At 43.7% G+C, this 20,641-nt stretch overlaps 1 protein-coding gene across 1 annotated transcript in view; it reads right to left on the bottom strand.

Moving 5' to 3' along the window:
* Nucleotides 1-20,641, bottom strand: part of LOC120245870 (kalirin) — a 298,908-nt gene that overhangs the window by 92,100 nt on the left and 186,167 nt on the right. Inside the window, exons 14-16 of the mRNA XM_039253041.1 lie at nucleotides 19,109-19,304; nucleotides 8,843-9,009; nucleotides 943-1,062 (exon numbers count right to left, since the gene is read on the bottom strand). Coding sequence (XP_039108972.1) covers nucleotides 943-1,062; nucleotides 8,843-9,009; nucleotides 19,109-19,304 — 483 coding nt within the window. The remainder of the gene's footprint in view (nucleotides 1-942; nucleotides 1,063-8,842; nucleotides 9,010-19,108; nucleotides 19,305-20,641) is intronic.

The following is a 20,641-nucleotide window of genomic DNA, read 5'->3' as shown; positions in this document are numbered from 1 at the left end:
AAGTTTTATCCTTATTGTGGAAAATTTTCATTAACAATCATTTTTTTAGTAGAAGATAACACCTTTGCATTTCTTACTCACTCAAAAGTGGGTTGAGTTTTATACTGAACCACAGTAATGGATGGCTTTCAAGGTTCCTCTCTGTTCCCATTGGCACTGAACTTATTTTTAATATAGTTACCATTTCCCATTTCCTACTCTTTTCCCCACACCACTCTAAAGCAATCAGCTCAAGTCTCTTTGGGAAGGAGAATGATCTAGTAGAAAGGATAATCAAAGGTATTATTTAAAGCAAGATGACGAAATTCATATTAGATTGTTGCAAGAGAAATTTTATGTTAAAATAGTCTTTAAGACAAGTTTTAGTTGGTGAACTTCTGGTTTCAGTTTATTCTTGAAATGTGGCTCCTGTGAGGGTTATTGAACAACTACTTTCAGTGAAACAAACTATCTGGTGCAGCTCCTGTGCTCAGTGTTCTTGTTAAGAGGCAGAATCTGACAATGAAATCTAAATATTACATAGGAATCAAAGGTTCTAAAATGGAATACTAATGTACAAATGGCTTTTGTACTCATTTATCTTCAATTCTAAGTGATCTTCAAACAGACTTCTAACCTTTTGGCTTTACTGGTCTTACTGGTGTATAGTCCATGATGTACAAAAAGTTCAGTATACCCGGGTGAAAGGTACCAATGAGTAACCAAGATGCACATTTTGGTGTGGACACTTGTCTTCTAACACTAGGACTCGTTGGGGGTGATGAACCCCTATATTTGCTTCTCCATCAATTCCTGGGTGATAGGCAGCTACCTGGACCATTTAATCTGAAAGAGTTAGGGCTTCCCTACCTAAAGGAATGCGCGGATCTCGAGGAATCATCTTGCCTGAAGTGCAGAGCAGAAAGGGGAAGGGAGGACAGTGTAGTCAGATTTGGGTGTTACCTCGATTGCCAGTTGGAACTGCTCGTGTTCCCTCTGCAGCTGCTCTGCTTCAGACAAAGAGCTGGCATTGACCAGGCTGGCATTGAGCATTGACTCCCCATTGCGGATCCATCCCAGGACCTAGGGAGTCAGGACAAGAACACAGGTGAATGGCCTTTGCAACTTCCCCAGAGCTGTTGCTGTCTCTGACTGGTCCTTAAGTCAGACTCTGCTATTTTCTGACCACACTTAGAGAGAGGACAGGAAGGCTCTGGATAATCCAAATGTTCATCTCTGCAATCTCACCTGGCACCATGTGCCATAGGTGCTTATTGTGAGTATCATCCTCATTCTTAGATACATTTATTCTTCTCTACCTTATAACCCCTCTGTCCTAATTTCCTCACTCAGTTAAACATTATATGATTGTACTGTATGTATACTTCTGAAGTTCTCTCTAGAATATAGAATGGTATAAGTAAATATATTCCATATATTAGTATTCTTTTCTTTTTTTAAAAGCCCAGTTCTAATACCAACAACTTGAAATCTTCCAGACCCAATTACTCACATTAGAAACATCTCTTCCTTATCTAGTACAACCACACTGTACCACCTTTTGGCACTCACTAGATTGCCTTGTTCAGTTATTTTGACCCACATTTCAATATCCCACCACACCCTGTCCCTCCAGATGTAAATTTCTGGAAAACTAGGACACTATATGTGTCATTATTTAGTGCCTAGCACAGTGCCTTGCAGATGGTAAGTGTGCAGTAATGTTTTTGAAAAAGGGGATAATTATCTATAGACAATACCCAAATCACACCTGAACAGTCTAACCTCCTATGCCTAGCAAAATAGTTAAGAGTAGAAAGGTCTGAGTTTTGACAGATCACTGACCCAAAGAAAGGAGAAGGGAGAACGAAAACAAGTAAAACAGCATAAATAATCCATACACTGGATCATTTTTCAAAAAGGCAGGGGTGGGGGAAGGAAGTTATAACCGATTTATATTATCTAGAGGCAATGGCTAGGCTAAGTAAAATTTCTAGGTGACCTTAATTAGTACTGGGGGAAAGAGAATTCAGTGAGGGAATATTAGAATAGAAGGAGAAATAGCTAACACTGTCCAGACAGTCCTAGGTGAAATGGACATGTGGCAATTCTCCAGCTAAGATCAAATTGAGCGCAAATCATCACACTGGAAGAATTAGGCCTTGAAAATCTACCTTGGGTCTGGTCACCAGAAAATTGCCAAATACTTCCTTTATTAGGGAGTCTAAGAGCCTGCTTAGAGAAGAAATAAAAATTCTTTTGAAATTTCAAGATCAGTAAATATCATCCATCTGTTACTTCAAGGCAAAGGAGAAGATACCACAATCTGTTTCAGATTTTTGCAGATTTTTTTTCCTCCTCTCAGCTTCTTTATGCTCAACAATTAGAAAAACACTAAGCCTGGTCTATTCTATTCCACAATCCTCACAGGCATTTCTCAAATTTCCTCCTTGGGTAGAAGATGACTGATGACATATTGTACATGGATAAAACTGGGGCGAAAATCCTGCTGAAGCTGGGCTATTTGGATTGAGATGTTAATTCCTGGGCAGTCTGGCAGATTGTGGATGGGATGCCAAATCTGTAAAGCAATTAGTTGCAGGAATAACTGCTCAGAGTGTGTATGTGGGAAATCTCTGATGCCAGTGGTGTACTGTGGCTGGCTGGCTAGAGGTGCTAATGATTTCCAAAAGCCGCCTGTGAGTTTGGATACATGCATACATGAATTGCATGGCCAAAAGCTTCAGCTTTTTGGAAAATGGAGCTCACAATGTATACTTTTGAACTATGCAAGTCCTTCTGGCATGCTTCATTGCATTTTACTTAGTTCAAGATTCATTTGAGGGTGTCAGAGAAACATTTACTCCGTGTGCATCACAAATAAACGTTTGAGGGGCAATTTGACTCCCTCTGGGCCTCCTGAGTCTTGCTGGCATATGTTACACTCTAGTTTCAGCCAACTGGAAACATCAGTTATAGCTGTGGTGACGGGGATCCCCATTTACTAGCTTTCCATTTAGATATTATAGGCTTCAGTCTCTGTGTCTTTCATTAAGTCATGCCATATCCTTGATATTATTCATTTTGATCTTCCAAATGCTGTTTATAAAGGCATTCCAGGTCTCCAGAGTGGAAATTTTGATTTTTAGCATGATAAAAATACATGTTTATATCCATGGCTTAGGTTCAGGTGTGGGACTGATCCATATAACTGAGTCAGCCCTCGAAGTAGGACTGGGTTAGTGAAGAAAAAACACAAAATCTGCAGTCAGAACACCTGGCTTTTTTTTTTTTTACACTACCTGGCAAAACCTCAGTTTTCTCATCTAGAAAGTTAACATAATAGTACCTTCCCTTTCTACATCAGGGCCGATAAGACATAAAGCCTGATGATGGTGGAAGTGGTGATGTTTAGTTTTAGAGCAAAGTGAGGTAACACTATGATTCTTCATTTACCCCTCTCACATCGAGAAGGGAAAAAAAAGGCTAGGACTATTAATTTTTGTTCCAGTATTTATAGAGCTTACTGGCAAGTTCTGATGGGATATGGGACCCTCAGCTGTGTCGTTACCATTCTTTGGAGCCTGATCAGTGACAACTCTTGTTGGTATAATTTTCTATTACTGTAGTCCTTTATTTTCTTGGCTCATAATATTTATTCTATGAGCATCTGAATGAGTACAAAGGGGTAGAAGAAATATTGTCAGAAAAATGAGAAAGTGTTGTTTTTCTAATCTTGTGTAATTTTAGAAACATCATTTAATCTCTTTGAAGCTCAGTTTTCTCATCTGCAAAATGGTAACACTTTGCTTAAGTCACAAAATAAAGATGAAATGAAGTAATCTAAAAGTGTTCTACAAACCATAAAATGTAATGCATAACATGAGCATTTTATGTTGATCAATTATCTTAGGCAATAATTTACCTACAGATTAGATGATCTTCAAGGGTCACCTTGAATCCTAACATTCCAAACTGCTTTCAAAATTCAGAGGCCCCGAACCACGGGATACCAGAGAAAGTCAGGTCAGTAAAAATGAGAGACTAGAGGAGTATCACTGCTCAGGGACTCAGGAGAATTTAGCTCAGTAGGAACTGAGATGGTGAACTGAAAATGGGGATCTACTGCTTCCTCAGGCTATGAAAGCTCAGGTAAACGCCAGTGAGAAGACTGGATTTGGTTAACTGCACAGAGATGTCCACAAATGATGATGCCATCTAAGTGACACAAGCTGTACCCTGTAACCACGTAGGCTGGGAAGCTGCTTGTACATGGTTCTCTAGGTCACATTCACAATGAAGCTATGAAGATGCCCTCAAAGCTTGGGACTCTAAGACTCATTGTTGTTGATGACTTACCACAAGGCAGTCATTTCTGAAATGGCACAGGAAAAATTGCCTGCCTCTCAGATGGTAACTCAGGGCCTGTCATATTTCCAGAATTTCTTAGTTTCTTTTTAAATTTTAAATATTTTATTTATTTTTGAGAGAGAGAAAGAGAGAGAGAGAGACAGCGTGAGCAGGGGAGGATGAGAGAGGGAGACACAGAATCTGAAGCAGTTTCCAGGCTCTGAGCTAGCTGTCAGCACAGAGCCCGATGCGGGCCTCGAACCCACAAACCGTGAGATCATGACCTGAGCTGAAGTCAGATGCTTAACTGACTGAGCCACCCAGGTGTCCCAGAATTTCTTAGTTCTAAAGATTCACAATTTAAGAGATTATATGTGATCATCTTTCCTGGCTTTACAGACTGTGACCATGTCTTTTCTTTTTTTTAATGTTTTATTTATTTCTAGGAGAGAGAGAGAGAGACAGCGTGAGCAGGGGAGGGTCAGAGAGAGAGGGAGTCACAGACTGAAACAGGCTCCAGGCTCTGAGCTGGCAGTCAGCACAGAGCCCGACGCGGGGCTCGAACCCACGAACCGCGAGATCATGACCTAAGCGAAAGTCGGACGCTTAACCGACTAAGCCACCCAGGCGCCCCTGTGACCATGTCTTAATTATCTTCATTTTGCAACAAACAGATAGTACTTGTCCCTTTGGTTGCCTCTCTTTTAGATATACCCAAACTCTTTTCTACCTTTATGCATGCTGAACAGAATTGAACACAGTATTCTCAACAGGATCATATTTTCTCCTTTGTTTTCGATGTCCCTTTGTTCATAAGCAAGTTTTGGCCAGAATTTGGTCCACAAGAGTAATGTAAGTCAATGTCTTTAGTAGACAGATAAGTATGATTTCTTTTCCCATAGCTTAGAGCCCGAATATCTTACAAATCCATTTTGGCCTATTTTCTGCTAAATGCACTATTTTGGGGGAATACATAAGGAAATTCACTTAGTTTTATGCCGATTGAGTAGGTTTTTCAAATCTTCTTGGATTATCTAATAAATCGGAGGTCACCTTTATCAGAGTAATAATTTTCCTGGAAACCAATGAGAGCATTCTGTGGGACTGGGGAGTAATCTGAACTACTTTTCTAGAAAAAAGAGGGCATTTGAGTGGTCTAGGGCCCTCGACCATGGGCTCTAATCAGGGGAGAGGTTTCCCTTGAAGAGTCAACATTTCTCCGGAGGTGTTTGGGTCATCTATCTAAGATACAGACTCCAATGTAATCCCTCAAAAAGAACATCAGTTGCATTAAACAACTTCATTTGTTCTCAGTACTTGAAAATAATTTTCAGTCTAACATCTGTAGCATCATCTCTCCTCAAAGCTTCAGTTTATCATAATTGCGGTGTAACTACACCATAGGATATGATGGCCAAATTTAAACCTTTCATCTACAAGCTCTAACCGACAGAGCTGTGTAACAGCACACTGTTGTTCTCTCCCTTTCCATCCCCATTAATGGCATTTCAATTAAGGTGTCCTTTTCCTTTTTCTATTTTTTTTTTTTTTAGTATATTCAAAAGAGAAACTCTCAAGCTGGTATCTAAATTTAGTTCCACTGATCAATACTGACATCTAAATTAACTCCCTCTTTCCAAGTGTCAACAGCTTCCAAATCAATATTTCCTGCTCCATCGGCTTCCATCAAACACAAATGTCTTCTCAGAAACTGGATCAGACGACTCCCAAAAGAAAGAGCCCTATGCTGACAAGGAAAACGAGTCTGCCTAATGAGGCATGGTGGCTTAACTAAGCAGCAATCCCTTGGTGCCTCCCAGGGCCTCTGTCCTTTCCAAAGGCCTTCATGGGTTTCTTGTGCTCTGCCTCAAGCAATCCAGTATGGTTTTGAACTACAATCCCACACGTGCCATCCTTGCCATGGTGGGGAGAAGCAATTTTCTACTGCAGAAGAATTTTTTGTCTTCCAACTCATGAAATACTGAATGGGAATGTATCCAGATATTAGTCAAGCCTGGATTATTCATATATGGACATCCTACTTTCCCATTTGCTAAAGTACCTATCATCATCCCAACTGCCCATTCTATACAGACTGTATACTTAGAGGATGAAAATTCATTTCTGTTTTCATACCAGTCAAGAAAAACATAATTAAGGAGTTGACTCTACTATAAATGTTGGAGGAAACAATAAAATTAAAAAACCAGGAATAAAACAAAAGTATATATTTCATTTCAGAGTCAAATAGGAATGGTTTTCCTGCTATTCTGTTCAGATGATCTCTCCTGCTACGTTCGGCTGGTGGAAACAACTACATGAACAGTGGAGGGCTCCCGTGACCTGTTCAAGCTTGCTGATTCATCATGTAGGTGCCACCCTCTCTGCCAGGCACAGATCATGCCTGCCTGTCTTCTAAGATGTGGTACCAGGAAGGCCAGGAAAATCCCAGGCTGTGTTCTGCTGGAGGGCTTCTTCTTATTTCTCCTGGAGCCCGAGGGCAGGAGTGGCGCCCAGGAGAGGAAAACTGTGGGACCGCAGATAAAGGAAGCATGGGCTGACTTTTCAGCTAACCAGTCAACAGGCCCTGGGAGCACTAATCCTATGCTACCTCAGTTTCCCCATTTGTGCAACCCTTTTTTCCCATGGGTCTCTTCTCTTAAAATGAGATTATAAATGAGAAAGTACTTCTCATATGAAAAGTAAGTACTATCATTACTACCAAGAGCTTCAGAACTGGTATACTCATCACTGCTCTGGGTCTGCTAGGATTTCCACCACGTTCCAGTGAATAACGCGTCTCTCTGGAGATTTAGCAGTGGTCCCGTGTAATTACACAGAAAACAACCTGGATGGCAGCCCGTGATCCTGCCTTACTGGGCACTCAGTGATCTCATCTGCGCCAAGGACAGATCTTTAGCACAGCACCTGCAGGCTCTGGCTGAGCACTGATCGGGAGAAGCGGAGCACAGATGACAATTTTGTGTATTATAATAAATACGAATATAATAACTAAGCTAGGCATTACCAAGAAATACTCTGAATACAAAAGAACAGTAATGATTAAATTAAAATGGTGTCTTTGTCCCCTGTACTGAATTAATAGAGTTAAATACAACACTGTAACAGCCACAGTACGGAAGAAAAAATGTTTGGCAGGAAGATGTTTCTCTGCTTAGGAAACATGTTGGGCGGGGCTCCACCTACAGGGAGCAGGGGTCAGGATTGCTTGAAAGAGTGTGGAGTATAGGGAACAATCACAGAAGTGCCATGGATCACACCCTGCCGGGAAGCCCTCCTGGACCAGTGGAGGGCGGTAACATGCTCTTTCATCAGTGTGACCAGGATGGTGACCTCTCTAGGCTTCAGTGGCCTCATCTGTAAAACAGGAATGAAATCTGCTTCGGAGAATGGTTGTGAGGATTGATGGAGAGATAGATGTAAAAGGTACACAGAACTCAACAAATTGAACTATTATAATATTTGTATTTCTTCAACCCTACTTTGTCTAAATAAAAAAAAATCTCCATTCATTATGCAAATAATTAAAATTTAGTCTGTTCATTATATAAACATGTAATATTTTAATTTTTTTAATTTTTAAAATTTTAATATTTTTTAATGTTTATTTTTTTTGAGAGAGATAGAGATAGAGAGAGAGAGAGTGAGCGAGCGAGCGAGAGCATGAGCCATAATAAGCAGGGAAGGGGCAGAGAGTGTGGGAGACACAGAATCTGAAGCAAGCTCCAGGCTCTGTGCTGTGTGGGGCTCAAACTCACGAACCACAAGATCATGACCTGAGCCGAAGGTGGACGCTTAATTGACTGAGCCACCAGGTGCCCCAATATGTAATATTTTTCAATGTGTCACTGGTTACTGTGTTTTTCTAGAGGTTCCTAGAAGTCTGGGTACGTCTTTTGGTAAAATGGCTAGTCTAATGTCTCAAACAGATAAGAAATCTTTTTTTTTCCTAAATTGACTTTTTTCCCCTAAATTGACTTTAATATGGCAAAAAAGTTTTCTTATAAGAACCATACACATATTGAAAAGAATAATGGAAACTGCTACCATTCACTGGCTCTCAATTCTGTTTCAGGCACTGCACTAGGCACTCAGGTGCCCCAAGTTATCCAGCCTGGCTCGAAAGTTAGAATATGTTTATTGATGAAGAGTTTGTATTGCACATGAGCTGTGTGTTAGGTTTGAGGACAGAAAGGAAGAGAATAGGTTCAGTAACTGAGGTCAACTTGGGAAAGTTCTGGAATGCTCTCCTGAAACCGTTAGGAAAGAAAACTAATGCATCTGTAGTTTGAACCTTGCACCATCAGATCTAGTTGTTAGATCCAATAGATAACAGCCTCACTCTCAGAAACTAAACGACCACACCTTAACTTACCTGTTTTCTGAATTTGGGTTACGCCAGTGGCTCTATACGCCTCACCCCACCCCAGGAGCAGGGGCTGGCCAGGTGGGCAGCCCAGACCAGGGAGGAAGGTACTGGGGCCAGGCTCACCTGTTTGACCTCGGCCTGCAGGTGCCGCAGCTGGAGGCACTGCTCTAACCGCTTATGGGTCTGCTCTGCGTTGAGCTCCAATTCGTGCTGCTTCTCATGGAGAAACTCCAGTAGCTCTTGTACCTGGGCTGCCAGATCGAGGTCTTTCTCACAGATTAACTCAATTCCTGATTTAAAACACATGTAAACAATTACAAATGTGGTAGTACTATAAAGACCACGTTTCCTTCAATAAGCAGTGGAGAGCGAAATGTGGAAAACAGCCATGAGTAGGACCCTCCCAGCCTTTACACATCCCTCTGTGAAACCAGACAGTGTCATACTGAACCTTTGTTTGGGATGTTCAAACCATGCCACCCCTTTTGGATTATCTGATCCTTTGCCTGGGAATTTCAACAGGTAATCATCTCCTTATTATCAGCTGGGCTTACAGAGAGGTGGCTCTCTGGGTGTCCATCCCCAGAGAAGAAAGCATCTGGTAGTTCCTGTTAGGGGTTTGCTAACACCTACAGTATTCACAAGCAAGGCCCTCAATCATACTGGGAAACACAAAACAAAACCGAAAAAAAACCTCTCTCCATAACTTCTGCCAAAGGCAGAGTCTTTTAGCTGGTCTGATGCAATTTATAATTAGATGGCAAGTTTGTTCTAATGAGAGTCTCTGGGCAGTGGTGATTTTATTAGCCAACTACTTAGGTCCCCTAAAAAAGCAACTCTTAGAAATACACATGCTAACTTTCATATATAGTTTCCCAAACATAGGCAAATACATCTGATAAACATATTCCAGCAATACCACAGGGGTACTGAGTGCTTATCCGTTTACAAAGACCATGTTAAAGTTGTGCCCACACAAGGAGAGGTTGCTCACCATCCTTCTGCTTATTCAAAGCAATGAGTAAGCCCAGTCAGCCGCTGACAAGCATTCCAACATTTATGGATATGTCACCCAGCATTAATGAGCAGACAGCCGTCTGACCTGTGATGGGTCCCCCAGTCAACACCCACTAGGCAGAAGCTGTGGCTCATTCCTTGTCCACCTCCCTCTCTACTTTTCTTACTTTTTCCATGTACCTCTCCCAACACACAGGTATGGACACACACTCTTTCCACCAAGCCAGTGCTCCTATTTATACATCATCAGCAGCAGGACTAGAGGAGCCTTTCTTCAAAAGATCTATGTTTCAGGAAGGGTTATAAACTCTGACACAGAGTGAGGGAACTGCCTTAGTCATCACAGGCCTTCTTGTCTGCTAGTGGCTTGAATCTTAAGGACTACATGAAAAGTGTGCTAGCCGTATAGGAGGATTAGGAGGAACTTAATTGAGGACCATGGGGGAGGAGAAGGGGGGAAATGGTGGGGGAAAGGGAGAGAGGCAAACCATGAGAGACTCTTGGATGCTGAGAAACAAACTGAGTACTGATGAATGTGGGGGGGAGGGGGGAGATGGGCATGGAGGAGGGCACTTGTGGGGAGGAGCACTAGGTGTTATATGGAAACCAATTTGACAATAAACTATTTGTAAAAAAAAAAATGAATAAATAAGCTTAAAAAAAAAAGAAAAAAGTGTGCTAGCTTTGGAGACAGTCCTGAGTCAGGATCCTGAACATGGGCAAGTTATCTAAGCATCAGAAGCTTCACTTTGTCTTTATATAAAACAGGACTTTACATACATACCTACCTCATAAGCTACCCGCTTAGGGGCTCCTTGGGAGGATTAAATGAGATAATGCATGTAGAACATCTGTCATGTAACATAATAAATGTCGACCTTTGTTCCTTAGTCCCATGGCTTTCTTGATTCCTGACTCAAACTCTCAACTCTCTGCCTTCTTATATTCATGCACTCTTGGTTGCTATCTAACTCTGACCTGATGCAAATTTTAACCTGTATTGTTTCTTGGTTCCAACTTACCACCTATTTCTGACTTTGAACCTGGCTCAGACCCATTGCTTTAGAAAAATCCTTTTTATTTTTAATTAAAAACATTAAAAAAATTATTTACTTTGAGTGAGAGTGAATGGGAAGGGGGACAGAAAGGGAGAGAGAGAATTCCAAGTAGGCCCACACTGTTAGTGAGGAGCCTGATGTGGGGCTTGAACTCATAATCCCTGAGACCACGTCCTGAGCTGAAATCCAGAGTCAAATGCGCAATGGGCTGAGCCACCCAGGTGTCCCAGCTTTAGGAAAATCTTAAACTCAGGACTGCTTGCCTCCTTCTGACCCCTGACTCCACCTGGCTCTGCAGCTTCTCAGTTCTGTCCAGATCCTTTCTCCAGCCCCTCATCCTCAAGTCTATGACCCTGCGATGCTGACAAATATGGACCCACCTATCAGTGGGGTTGGGTCTAAAATTCCCAGCATATAAGTCACAAAAGGGTAATGTACTTCCATGGGGATCACATCTCAAGCAGCCTGCCAATCTCAATGTACAGTCACATGAAAACAACTCCCGTTTGGGAGACTTCCCCATCACTGTGACTCACATCATCAGAAATTCATTACCATCACCACCAACACACCTGCCGGATATGGGGAGGAGGAGTATAAAGAGTGTACACATGCTAAGGGAAATTCACTTCTAGAGGCAAAAATAGTGTTTTATATAAGGACAATATGGAAGAGTGGGAAAAATTTCTTTTCTGGTGTTACATGGTAATAATTTCAGTATCTTGTCATGTTTATTTTTTTCTACCAGTTTCATAATTCCAAATCCCAGCTCCTGAAATATCTGTGGGAGATAGAAAAGAACGGCTTGTTCTTTTGGCAGTCAACTCTCTGAAGTTACTATTTTCAAGTTACAAGGTAGAGCATCTCCTTGACTGAATGAAAAAATAAGAAGAACACAAAAATTCCTATCTCTGCAGTGCTTGGCATAGTGAGATGACCCTTGACCTCCATATTTACTTTCTGGAAACGTATTAAGATCCACCTGCAGAAGCAGAAATTCTTCCCTGATTCCAGCCACAATGCAGGTTTTTTCCCAGCTTGTTTTCATTCCACATGCATCTCTGGTGTTTAGTATGCTGGGCTTGGACAAAGTGTCTTTCTCTGGGAAGCCCATGGCTCACCTCTGCCACATCGCATGTAAATAGGCCCTCGAAGCTGGTAACTCATCACAGGGGCTAGCACCTGCTTAGAATACCATCCAAAACTGGTTCCCAGTCCGTCTGGAGACCCAAGCCCTTTACCTGCATCTACCTCCCTTGATATTATTTTATGTGAGATGAACACAGGAAATAAAATGGGTGAAGACAATGCTTGCGGCACTTCTGTGCTCAACAACACATCGTGTTGTGGATGGAGTGAATGAGAGGAACATCAAGTGGCACCTAGAAGGAATAGAAACTCACCCTTCCCTCCCATTGCCTCCAAACACATCGACACAAGACCCAGTCAAAACTCATCAACTGGTAAGTATTCACCAATCAACTGCAAATGGAGTTTGTTTGTGTTCACATTACTGGTCTCAATTTAATCACTGTCCTGTTTTCCTAGTGGCTCTCAGAAATGCAGCAAGACATGTTCATCCTTTCCATCAAGTAGTGAAACCTATTTGCAATGAAATAGTTTGTCAGTCTCTTTAGGGCAAGTTGTATTGATGTGTCCCACAATATTCTCTACTGATTCTTCTATCAGAACACTCTGTTAGGGGTGGTCCCTCACAAATTTGTGCTAGGGCCCTGGTGCTAGGGCCACATGTCTCATATATCTCTGCATCTTTACCACCTAGCACAGTGCTTGACTCATAACACCCAATAAATACCTCTTCAGTGAATGTATGGGCCTCTTCACGAAAAGGCTCAGATCATGTCCTATTGTGGAAAGCATCTGCAAGCTCTAGGAAAGGACAAACTTAGGTTTGAATCCATGCTCTGCCCCCTATTAATAGTGAGTTTCCAGGGTCCAAATCATCTCTGAGCTTGGGTAAAACAATCCCAAAATGTCTTCTGGGGGTGTCATAGGATTAAGTAACATTAGGTATATATAGCGCCTGGCATTTAGTAGGCTCAAAATATCTATGTTCTCACTTTTTTCCTTTTCCTTGAGTGAATTACAACATATTTATTGTTGATTACCAATGAAACTATTCAATGGCTTGTAAAGATGTAAATATAAAATCTTATCATGAGTTATTTATGGACTTGCTCAGTGCACATCATTAGAAACTGGGATGGTCTAAATGCCATTAGACCAGCGCTCTCAATTTGGGCTCACTTTAGATCTGAAGAACTTCAAAAGCTGCCATGTCCTGGCCACACCCAGGCCAGTAACAGGAGACTCTCTGTGGGGGGTGGGGGAGGGAGAGACCTGGGCATCGGGGAAGTCTTAAATCTCCTGTGGTGATCCAAACATGCAAACCATGCAAACCGCTGGATAAGAGGCCAGCAATCCAGGGACTGAGATCGTCTTTATGCTACACTCAATCAGTGGAATAGTCCACAATATGTTTGTTTAGAGCTTGAGGCCACAGCTAGTAATGTCCCTGTACTTTCCCTTGCTGCCAGGTTGAGGGTACCACTGAAACTTCCTTCAGGAGAGAGGTGGTTGTGGTCTAGAGTAAGGTAGAGGTATTCCTGGCTGTGCTACTCAGAGGTATGATATGTTTTCCAACTCTCTGTGTGTTCTTTAAACATCAGCCTGCCTCCCATAAAGAATATCTTTTCTCTTTCTCTTCCCCTTCTCACCCCTCCTTCTGTGTAATTCCCTCAATGTAACACCCAGTTACATTGTTCAGAAATTACAAAATCTTTTAATCAGGTTTTTAGATCAGCATTCTCAACCCTGGCCATATATTAGAATCACCTGGGAAGTTAAAAAAAAAAATCTGGGCCCATTCCAGACCAATTAAGCCAGAATCCCTGAAGAGTGGGGCCCAGACTTTGGTACTTTAAAGCTCTGAAGATGATTCTAAATATGCAGCCAGGCTGAGAACCATTGTTTTACATCTACGTTCTCTTCCCCTCCACTCAGCCTCTATCAGATCCACATTCCCATTAACCTCAGATTAGCTTCCATTTCGGAAAAACACAAGCTTTTCCTTTTCTTTTACGATACAAGTGAAATTATTTATGGCCCATTATTTTTACCTACACCTCTTCCACCCGCATTGATGTTCACTCCATTAACTAAGCAAATACTATTATTGAGAACTTGCTGAGTACAAGACATAACCACTCTGTTAAATGCTGGGAATGGAAAGAGAAGGAAGAAAGAGTCTTGTCTTCAGGTTATGGAGAAGCTACAGGAACACATAATCGCAAAGAATACAGTATGTGCTAGAATACAAGTGTAATATATAATAGTTATCCAGCTTTCTTGAAACCTTACCATGCTCATGTATTATCACACTGCATCTTCACGATGACCCTAAGTGGTGGGTATTCTAATGATTGCCATTTTCCAGGGAGGGTGAGGCTTGGAGAGATGGGACAGCACGTTCAAGCACACCAAGGTAGGGAAGGGTGCGGCCAGATGCCAGGCCACGCATTCTTCCTGTCCCACCTGTATTCTAAGCTCTATGCTCAAGGAGAAGAGTGATCCCCACCAAACTTATTCTTATGGATCTTCAAATTCCAGGGCTGGGTTCTTCCCGAGCACAGTAAATTTTAAGTATCACTGCCATAGATCCCAAAGATTTTTCACTTAAAAACCTCACATAAAGAAAGAGCTTGAGGGGTACTTGGGTGGTTCAGTTGGTTAAATGTCCCACTTTGGCTCAGGTCATGATCTCATGGTTCGTGAGTTCAAGCCCCTCATCTGGCTCTGTGCTGATGGCGTGGTGCCTGCTTCAGATTCCCTGTCTCCCTCTCTCTCTGCCTTCCCCCACTCATGCTTGTGCACTCTCTTTCTTAAAAATAAACAGACATTAAAAAAAAAAAGAGCTTGATGCTTTGATTAAACCACAAAAACACATATCCCTGAGACATGCAGCTCTTCTTATTCTCTTCTTAGAAGGGCACATGTAATAGGCATGTGGTCAGATTTCATTGGAGAGAACGGTGGCATAGCCAGTGGGGGTGGTTAGGCTGAATCATCATGGCAAGTAAGAGTCGAAGAGGACTTTAGGAATCCAGGCCCACCTCCTACACTAGACAGAAAAATAAAAGGTCTAAAGAGAAAGAACAGGAACTTCCAAAGGCAGACTGCTTGCTGATAGTGGATTTGGACCCTGACTTCAGCCAGCATGTTTTCTCCAACTTGACTCTTTCCAACAAAACCCGGCCCCTCCCAACTTGAGGCTGAAATAGATAATGCTATAGCGAGGAAAGAACCATGAGCAAGTGAAGAAAGTGTTCAGGTTTCACCTTCTAGTCCTAAGGCTTTTGCTTTGGTTACAGCTGTGGGCACACTAGAAGGATTTAGTGGAACCTGCCTCAACATTACAAACTTCACACCTGAAAATAAGTATATGGAAATTCCCTACTTCCATTTATTCCTATAAAGTCAAAGCATAAGCCCTTACCTAATTTAGCATGGAGGGCTAAACACCAACCAAGTGCTTAATTGTATTAATTGTCCTTTTTCTAAGACAACAGTTAATTTTCCCTTTACTTCAAATATAGTTCATTACACACACATCATAAATGACAAAGACACTTACTGCCTCAGTCCTGTGTCTCTGAAGTCCTGCATTTTTCAACCACCTGGGGGCAAGACCCACCCTGGGTTCACCCCAACTTCCATCCCACACCCAGCTCTGGTGCAACTCGGATCTCCCTTCTTCCACGCCAGAGAGGAGGTAGGTGCATTCTCTGCAGGACCAGGCACTCAGGAGCAGACAGGAAGTGAGCTTCCCTGAGACTCCTAGATTAATTCCCTTTGAAGCCTCATGGACTATGCCAGACTGATTAGCTAGCCTTGGTAGGAACAAGGGAACAGCCAGTCCCGGCAGAGAGGGCTGAAGAGGCCAATCAAGCCTCTTTTGATAAAGTTCACTTCTGGCTCAGGATACTGTGGGTGTGGGCAGTGCACCTGCCTGGGGTGTTTTCACCCACTTAGCCCTCAGGGTTAAGGAGGCCACCAAGCCCAGCTAACTCCCAGTCACAAGCAGCTTCAGGGACTGCCAGCTCCTGGTAGTCTTTCCGTTACCATGGATAACAGGCTCTTGGGACAGATATGGGCTTGCCCAGGCCATGCCAGCACCCTGGTACAAAGCGCTGAGGGTTTGCAAGCAGACGAGCTTTCCTCCTGCCAGATGCATCAATACTGAGGGACGAAGGGTGAGCACCCCTGCCAGGCTTCTCTGTCCCAGCCTCGCTCCTGCATACTAGGTCTGCATTCTCTCCCGGTTCCCAGTCACAGCTGGATAGCCAGCTATTGTGAGCACCACGAGGGCAAGCTCTAAGGTGAAACCCTGAGTCCAGACAAGGTTCTCAGTCACAGAGAAAGGAGAAAGGATCCAGGCTCCCCCTTCCTTCTAATAAAACCTTGATGATGTACAAGCCATTACCAACCATGCATCTCAAATTTTAATGTGCACATGATAAACTTGGAGATTCTGTTAACATACAGATTGAGATTTGTAAGTTTTGGATAAGGGCTGCGATTCTATGTTTCTAATCAGCTCTCAAGTGATGCCGTCCCTGCTGGTCCAGTGCCCACACTCTGAGTAGATCCTAGATCAGGGTGCATCTGAACCACCTAGAGGGCTTATTGGAACGGATTGTTGGGCCCCACCCCAAGATTCTGATGTGGCAGGTTCTATAGGGCCATAAGCTTGCATTTTTTACAAGTTCTCTAGGGATGCTGATGCTGCCGATATGGGGACCATATCTGAAAGCTTCTGTCCCGGGGCAAACCGCAGATATGGCGCTTGTGATTTAATCATCATGATGAAAAGCAGTGGTTCTCAGCTCTGGCCGTACAGTGGAATCACCTGAGGAGATTTTGCTGCTGCGCAAGACCCATTCAGAGGTAGTCAAATCAGACTATTTGGGGGGCACCTGGGTGGCTTAGTCGGTTAAGCGTCCCACTTTCGCTTAGGTCATGATCTCGCGGTTCGTGGGTTTGAGCCCCGCGTCGGGCTCTGTGCTGACTGCCAGCTCAGAGCCTGGAGCCTGTTTCAGTCTGTGACTCCCTCTCTCTCTGACCCTCCCCTGCTCACGCTGTCTCTCTCTCTCTCTCTCTCTCTCCTAGAAATAAATAAAAAATTTAAAAAAAAAACAGAATATTTGGACTTGGGGACTAGCACTGCCCTTTTTATTTTTTTATTTTATTTTTTTTTTACAAATAGTTTATTGTCAAATTAGTTTCCACATAACACTCAGTGCTCATCCCCATAAGTGTCCTCCTCTGTGCCCATCCCCCCTCCCCCCCACATCCATCAGTCCTCAGTTTTTGTCAGCATTCAAGAGTCTCTCATGGTTTGCCTCTCTCCCTTTCCCCCACCATTTCCCCCCTTCTTCTCCCCCTTGGTCCTCCGTCAAGTTCCTCCTAATCCTCCTATACGTGCAAACATATGATATTTGTCCTTCTCTGCCTGACTTATTTCGCTCAGCATAACACCCTCAAGGTCCATCCATGTTGCTACACATGGCCAGATTTCATTGTTTCTCATTGCCATGTAGTATTCCATGGTATAGATAAACCACATCTTCTTGATCCATTCGTCTGTTGATGGACACTTAGGCTCTTTCCATGTTTTAGCTATTGTGGAGAGTGCTGCTATGAACATTGGGGTACATGTGCTCCTATGCATCAGCATTTCTGTATCCCTTGGGTAAATTCCTAGCAGTAGCACTGCCCTTTTTAAAAGAGTCCCCAGAGGGACTGCAATGTGCATGGCCCTTCCTGGGGCTATGCAGGGCACATAGTCTGCACCCTGGAAACAAGCCTGGGCAGCCACAGCTGTTCACAACACCAATGAAAATTCACAGCAAGATTATGCTGAGCAAAGTGAACAGAATTACCAGGTTGTCTCTCCTCTGATTAGAAGTGAAGCTTCTTTGAATGCTGTTATTTATTCCTTCAGGCCATCCAAACAAACACAGTAGCCTACAGTCAAGTTTGCTTGCTGGCTAAAGTCGGCCTGACACTCTCATGATTCTAAACATCCTTCATGGTCAACAGGGACATGGAACAACTGTGTTTTAAAGAGCTGATGGCCTGAGCCCCCGTCTGCTTCTTCCTAGAGGGTAGAAGCCTGAGCCAATGAGGACCCGGAGGTGAAGGCAATGAGAGTGTCTGGGTGGAGAGACTGTGTTCCAGCCTCTACTGGCCATGTGTCCCCACGAGTGACTTCTTGTCTTCTGGACTAGTTGGACCATGGGACAGCTATGGCTCTCTCCAGTTCTAACACCAAAGGCCGTTTTTGGAGAGCAGTGAGCATAACAGGAAGGGTTCATGCATTTGTTGGCTAAATAGTGAATAAATCTTGAACACACAAAAAAGTGAAATCTGGGTAACTCAGCCTTGTTTTTTTTGAGAAGTTATAAAATTATACGACCTTGCCATAAATTTTTATCATCACTTCCTACACTCATGCACAGACCAGTGATAAAGAAAACAAGACTCTGAGAGGCCTGAACCAGAGACCTGGAGCCAACGCCAGGGGGGTTGGGGGGTGGGGGAGTGGGGGGGTGGGTGTGGATGTGGGGGGGTGGAGGACAGGGTGGAAGAGGGAGGCTGGGGAGTAGAAGCACCACATCTACACATCTGAATACAATTCACATGGCTAGCTGGCTGCTTTCAGAGCCCCCTTGGTTTGTTCCTGTAGGCTACCATTTGTTTTTTAATCTGTGCTAATTTCCACGATCTGTTTTCCCCATTCTCCGCACAGCACCAGGAGATCCTGGCCCTATCCTTTTCTTCTTCTTCTTCTTTTTTTTTAATGTTTATTTATTTTTGAGAGAGAGACAGAGAGACAGAGAGATAGAGTGCTAGTGGGGAAGGGGCAGAGAGAGAGGGGGACAGAGGATCTGAAGCCAGCTCTGCACTGACAGCAGTGAGTCCTATGTGGGGCTCGAACTCACGAACCATGAGATCATGTCCTGAGCTGAAGTCAGATGCTCAACCGACTGAGCCACCCAGGTGCCCCAACCCTATCCTCATCTTTACTGGTGCCTAACGGGAAATCTCGGACATGTTCTTTCAGCTCTCATGCTTCAGTGTTCTTTTCTTTAAAATGGCAAAAAAATCTCTGTTCCTGTGTCTGAAGGTATAGAATGAATGTGCAGAATGGAAGTGCTGGTTGGAGTCAAGCTGGCATTCTTGCCTTCATCACCTCCCTGCCGGAAGGAGGAGGATAGGAAAGGTCACCTACCTGAGGCCTGGACCTCCATGATGTACTGGTGCAGATCCTGACCCTGCTGGATGACCTCAAAGGTCATGTTGTTCATGGCCAGCTTCCGCTCCGTGTGGCGCTGCAGCCGCTGCTCTGCCAGTGTCAGATCCTCCGTGTTGAAGTCATTCATCTGCCGGAGCAAGTCTTCATTCCAGGCATCTAGCTCTGCTGTCACCTGTTAGGGAACGACTATCAGTACAGGCTCTCAGATCCATGAGAGACTGCTGAGCTGAAGCTCACCCATTTCAAGCCCATGCTTGGACCCATCCCCGCTTTGCATCTGTTTGACTCCTAAACTACCATTATGTACCAGGGCCACGCACTCAAATATGCCTGCCTGTTCCAGTGTTTCATGCCTTCCTGTGTTTGTGTCTATAGCAGCAGCACAGGAACAAAAGCAGATGTTGGGTGGTAAGTCAGTTTATTAATTTTTGGCCGTTCTGTTCCACCCCCACGAAGACCCAGAGGGGCAGGTAAGGTGGAGATCTCCAAGTCCATCGTACTGAAAAGGAAGCTGATGTTCACTTAGACAGATCGAAACTGCCCAGAGTTCACCCTGCTAGTGAGGAACACACCTCTGAACATAACTCAATTCTTTTTCTGACTGCAAAGACTTTGTCCACCATACCACAAGTGTTACTCTAAAAATCGCATCGCTGGAGAGAACCTCATAAATTAAATATTTAAGTCTCACTTTTCCCAAGAAACAGAAACTGAGGGCTGGAGACACCTGTGAATGCCCCGAGGTCACACAATCACTGGTGTACATCAAACCCAGGGGCCCCATGTGGTTCCCTCCTTCTGTTGTTCAGGACTCTCTCCCTGCAAAGCCTAATCCCTGGAGATGGTGACTAAAGGTGTAAACATAGGACAGACCTTTAGAAATCCAAGCAGATTATATGCTATAAAAAGGCAAGATTCTAATGACGACTGAAGCATGTAATGAATGGAAGCTCTGCCCTAATGCAGACTTGCCAACTTGTTACTGCCCTATACCTTGACTCATGTGACTTCCCCTGGCCCACCCTCAAACACATGACTGTGTGGAGAGACTGAATCCTACACTTCCTCTACAGTAGCTGCCGTCATTCCCAGACAGGAACTCGGCAGTACTGAACTGGAGCAGTTCCACATGATCTGTGAATCAAAGGAGAACTCTTCTGACATGGTTTTCAGGTCTGCCGTCTCAAGTTCATACCCCCAGGTGGCCCTGTGAAGGCAATGGCACAGGGACCATCACCTTCTTTTCTGGGAAGAGGAAATGAAAGCCTCACCCCACATCAAACAGTTGCAGTATGGCCCAGGCAGCCTAGGCACAAATCCCAGACACTCCCCCCTGCTGCCCCCTTCAGTGATTTCCCTTATACTGCATCTCCCCCCATGGCTGACCTGTGGCTGACAACCACTGCTGCTCCAGGAACATCCAGGGACAGAGGGAGGGAGAAGACCGGCTAGAGGCACCCGGGGGATGGCACACTTCTATCCTGTGTTGGGGCTGTGCAGACTGGGATG

Source organism: Hyaena hyaena, unplaced genomic scaffold, assembly GCF_003009895.1.
Source record: "Hyaena hyaena isolate Hyena2069 unplaced genomic scaffold, ASM300989v1 scaffold_434, whole genome shotgun sequence".
In the NCBI taxonomy this organism is placed as follows: domain Eukaryota; kingdom Metazoa; phylum Chordata; class Mammalia; order Carnivora; family Hyaenidae; genus Hyaena; species Hyaena hyaena.
This window is presented reverse-complemented; position numbering and strand designations above follow the sequence as displayed.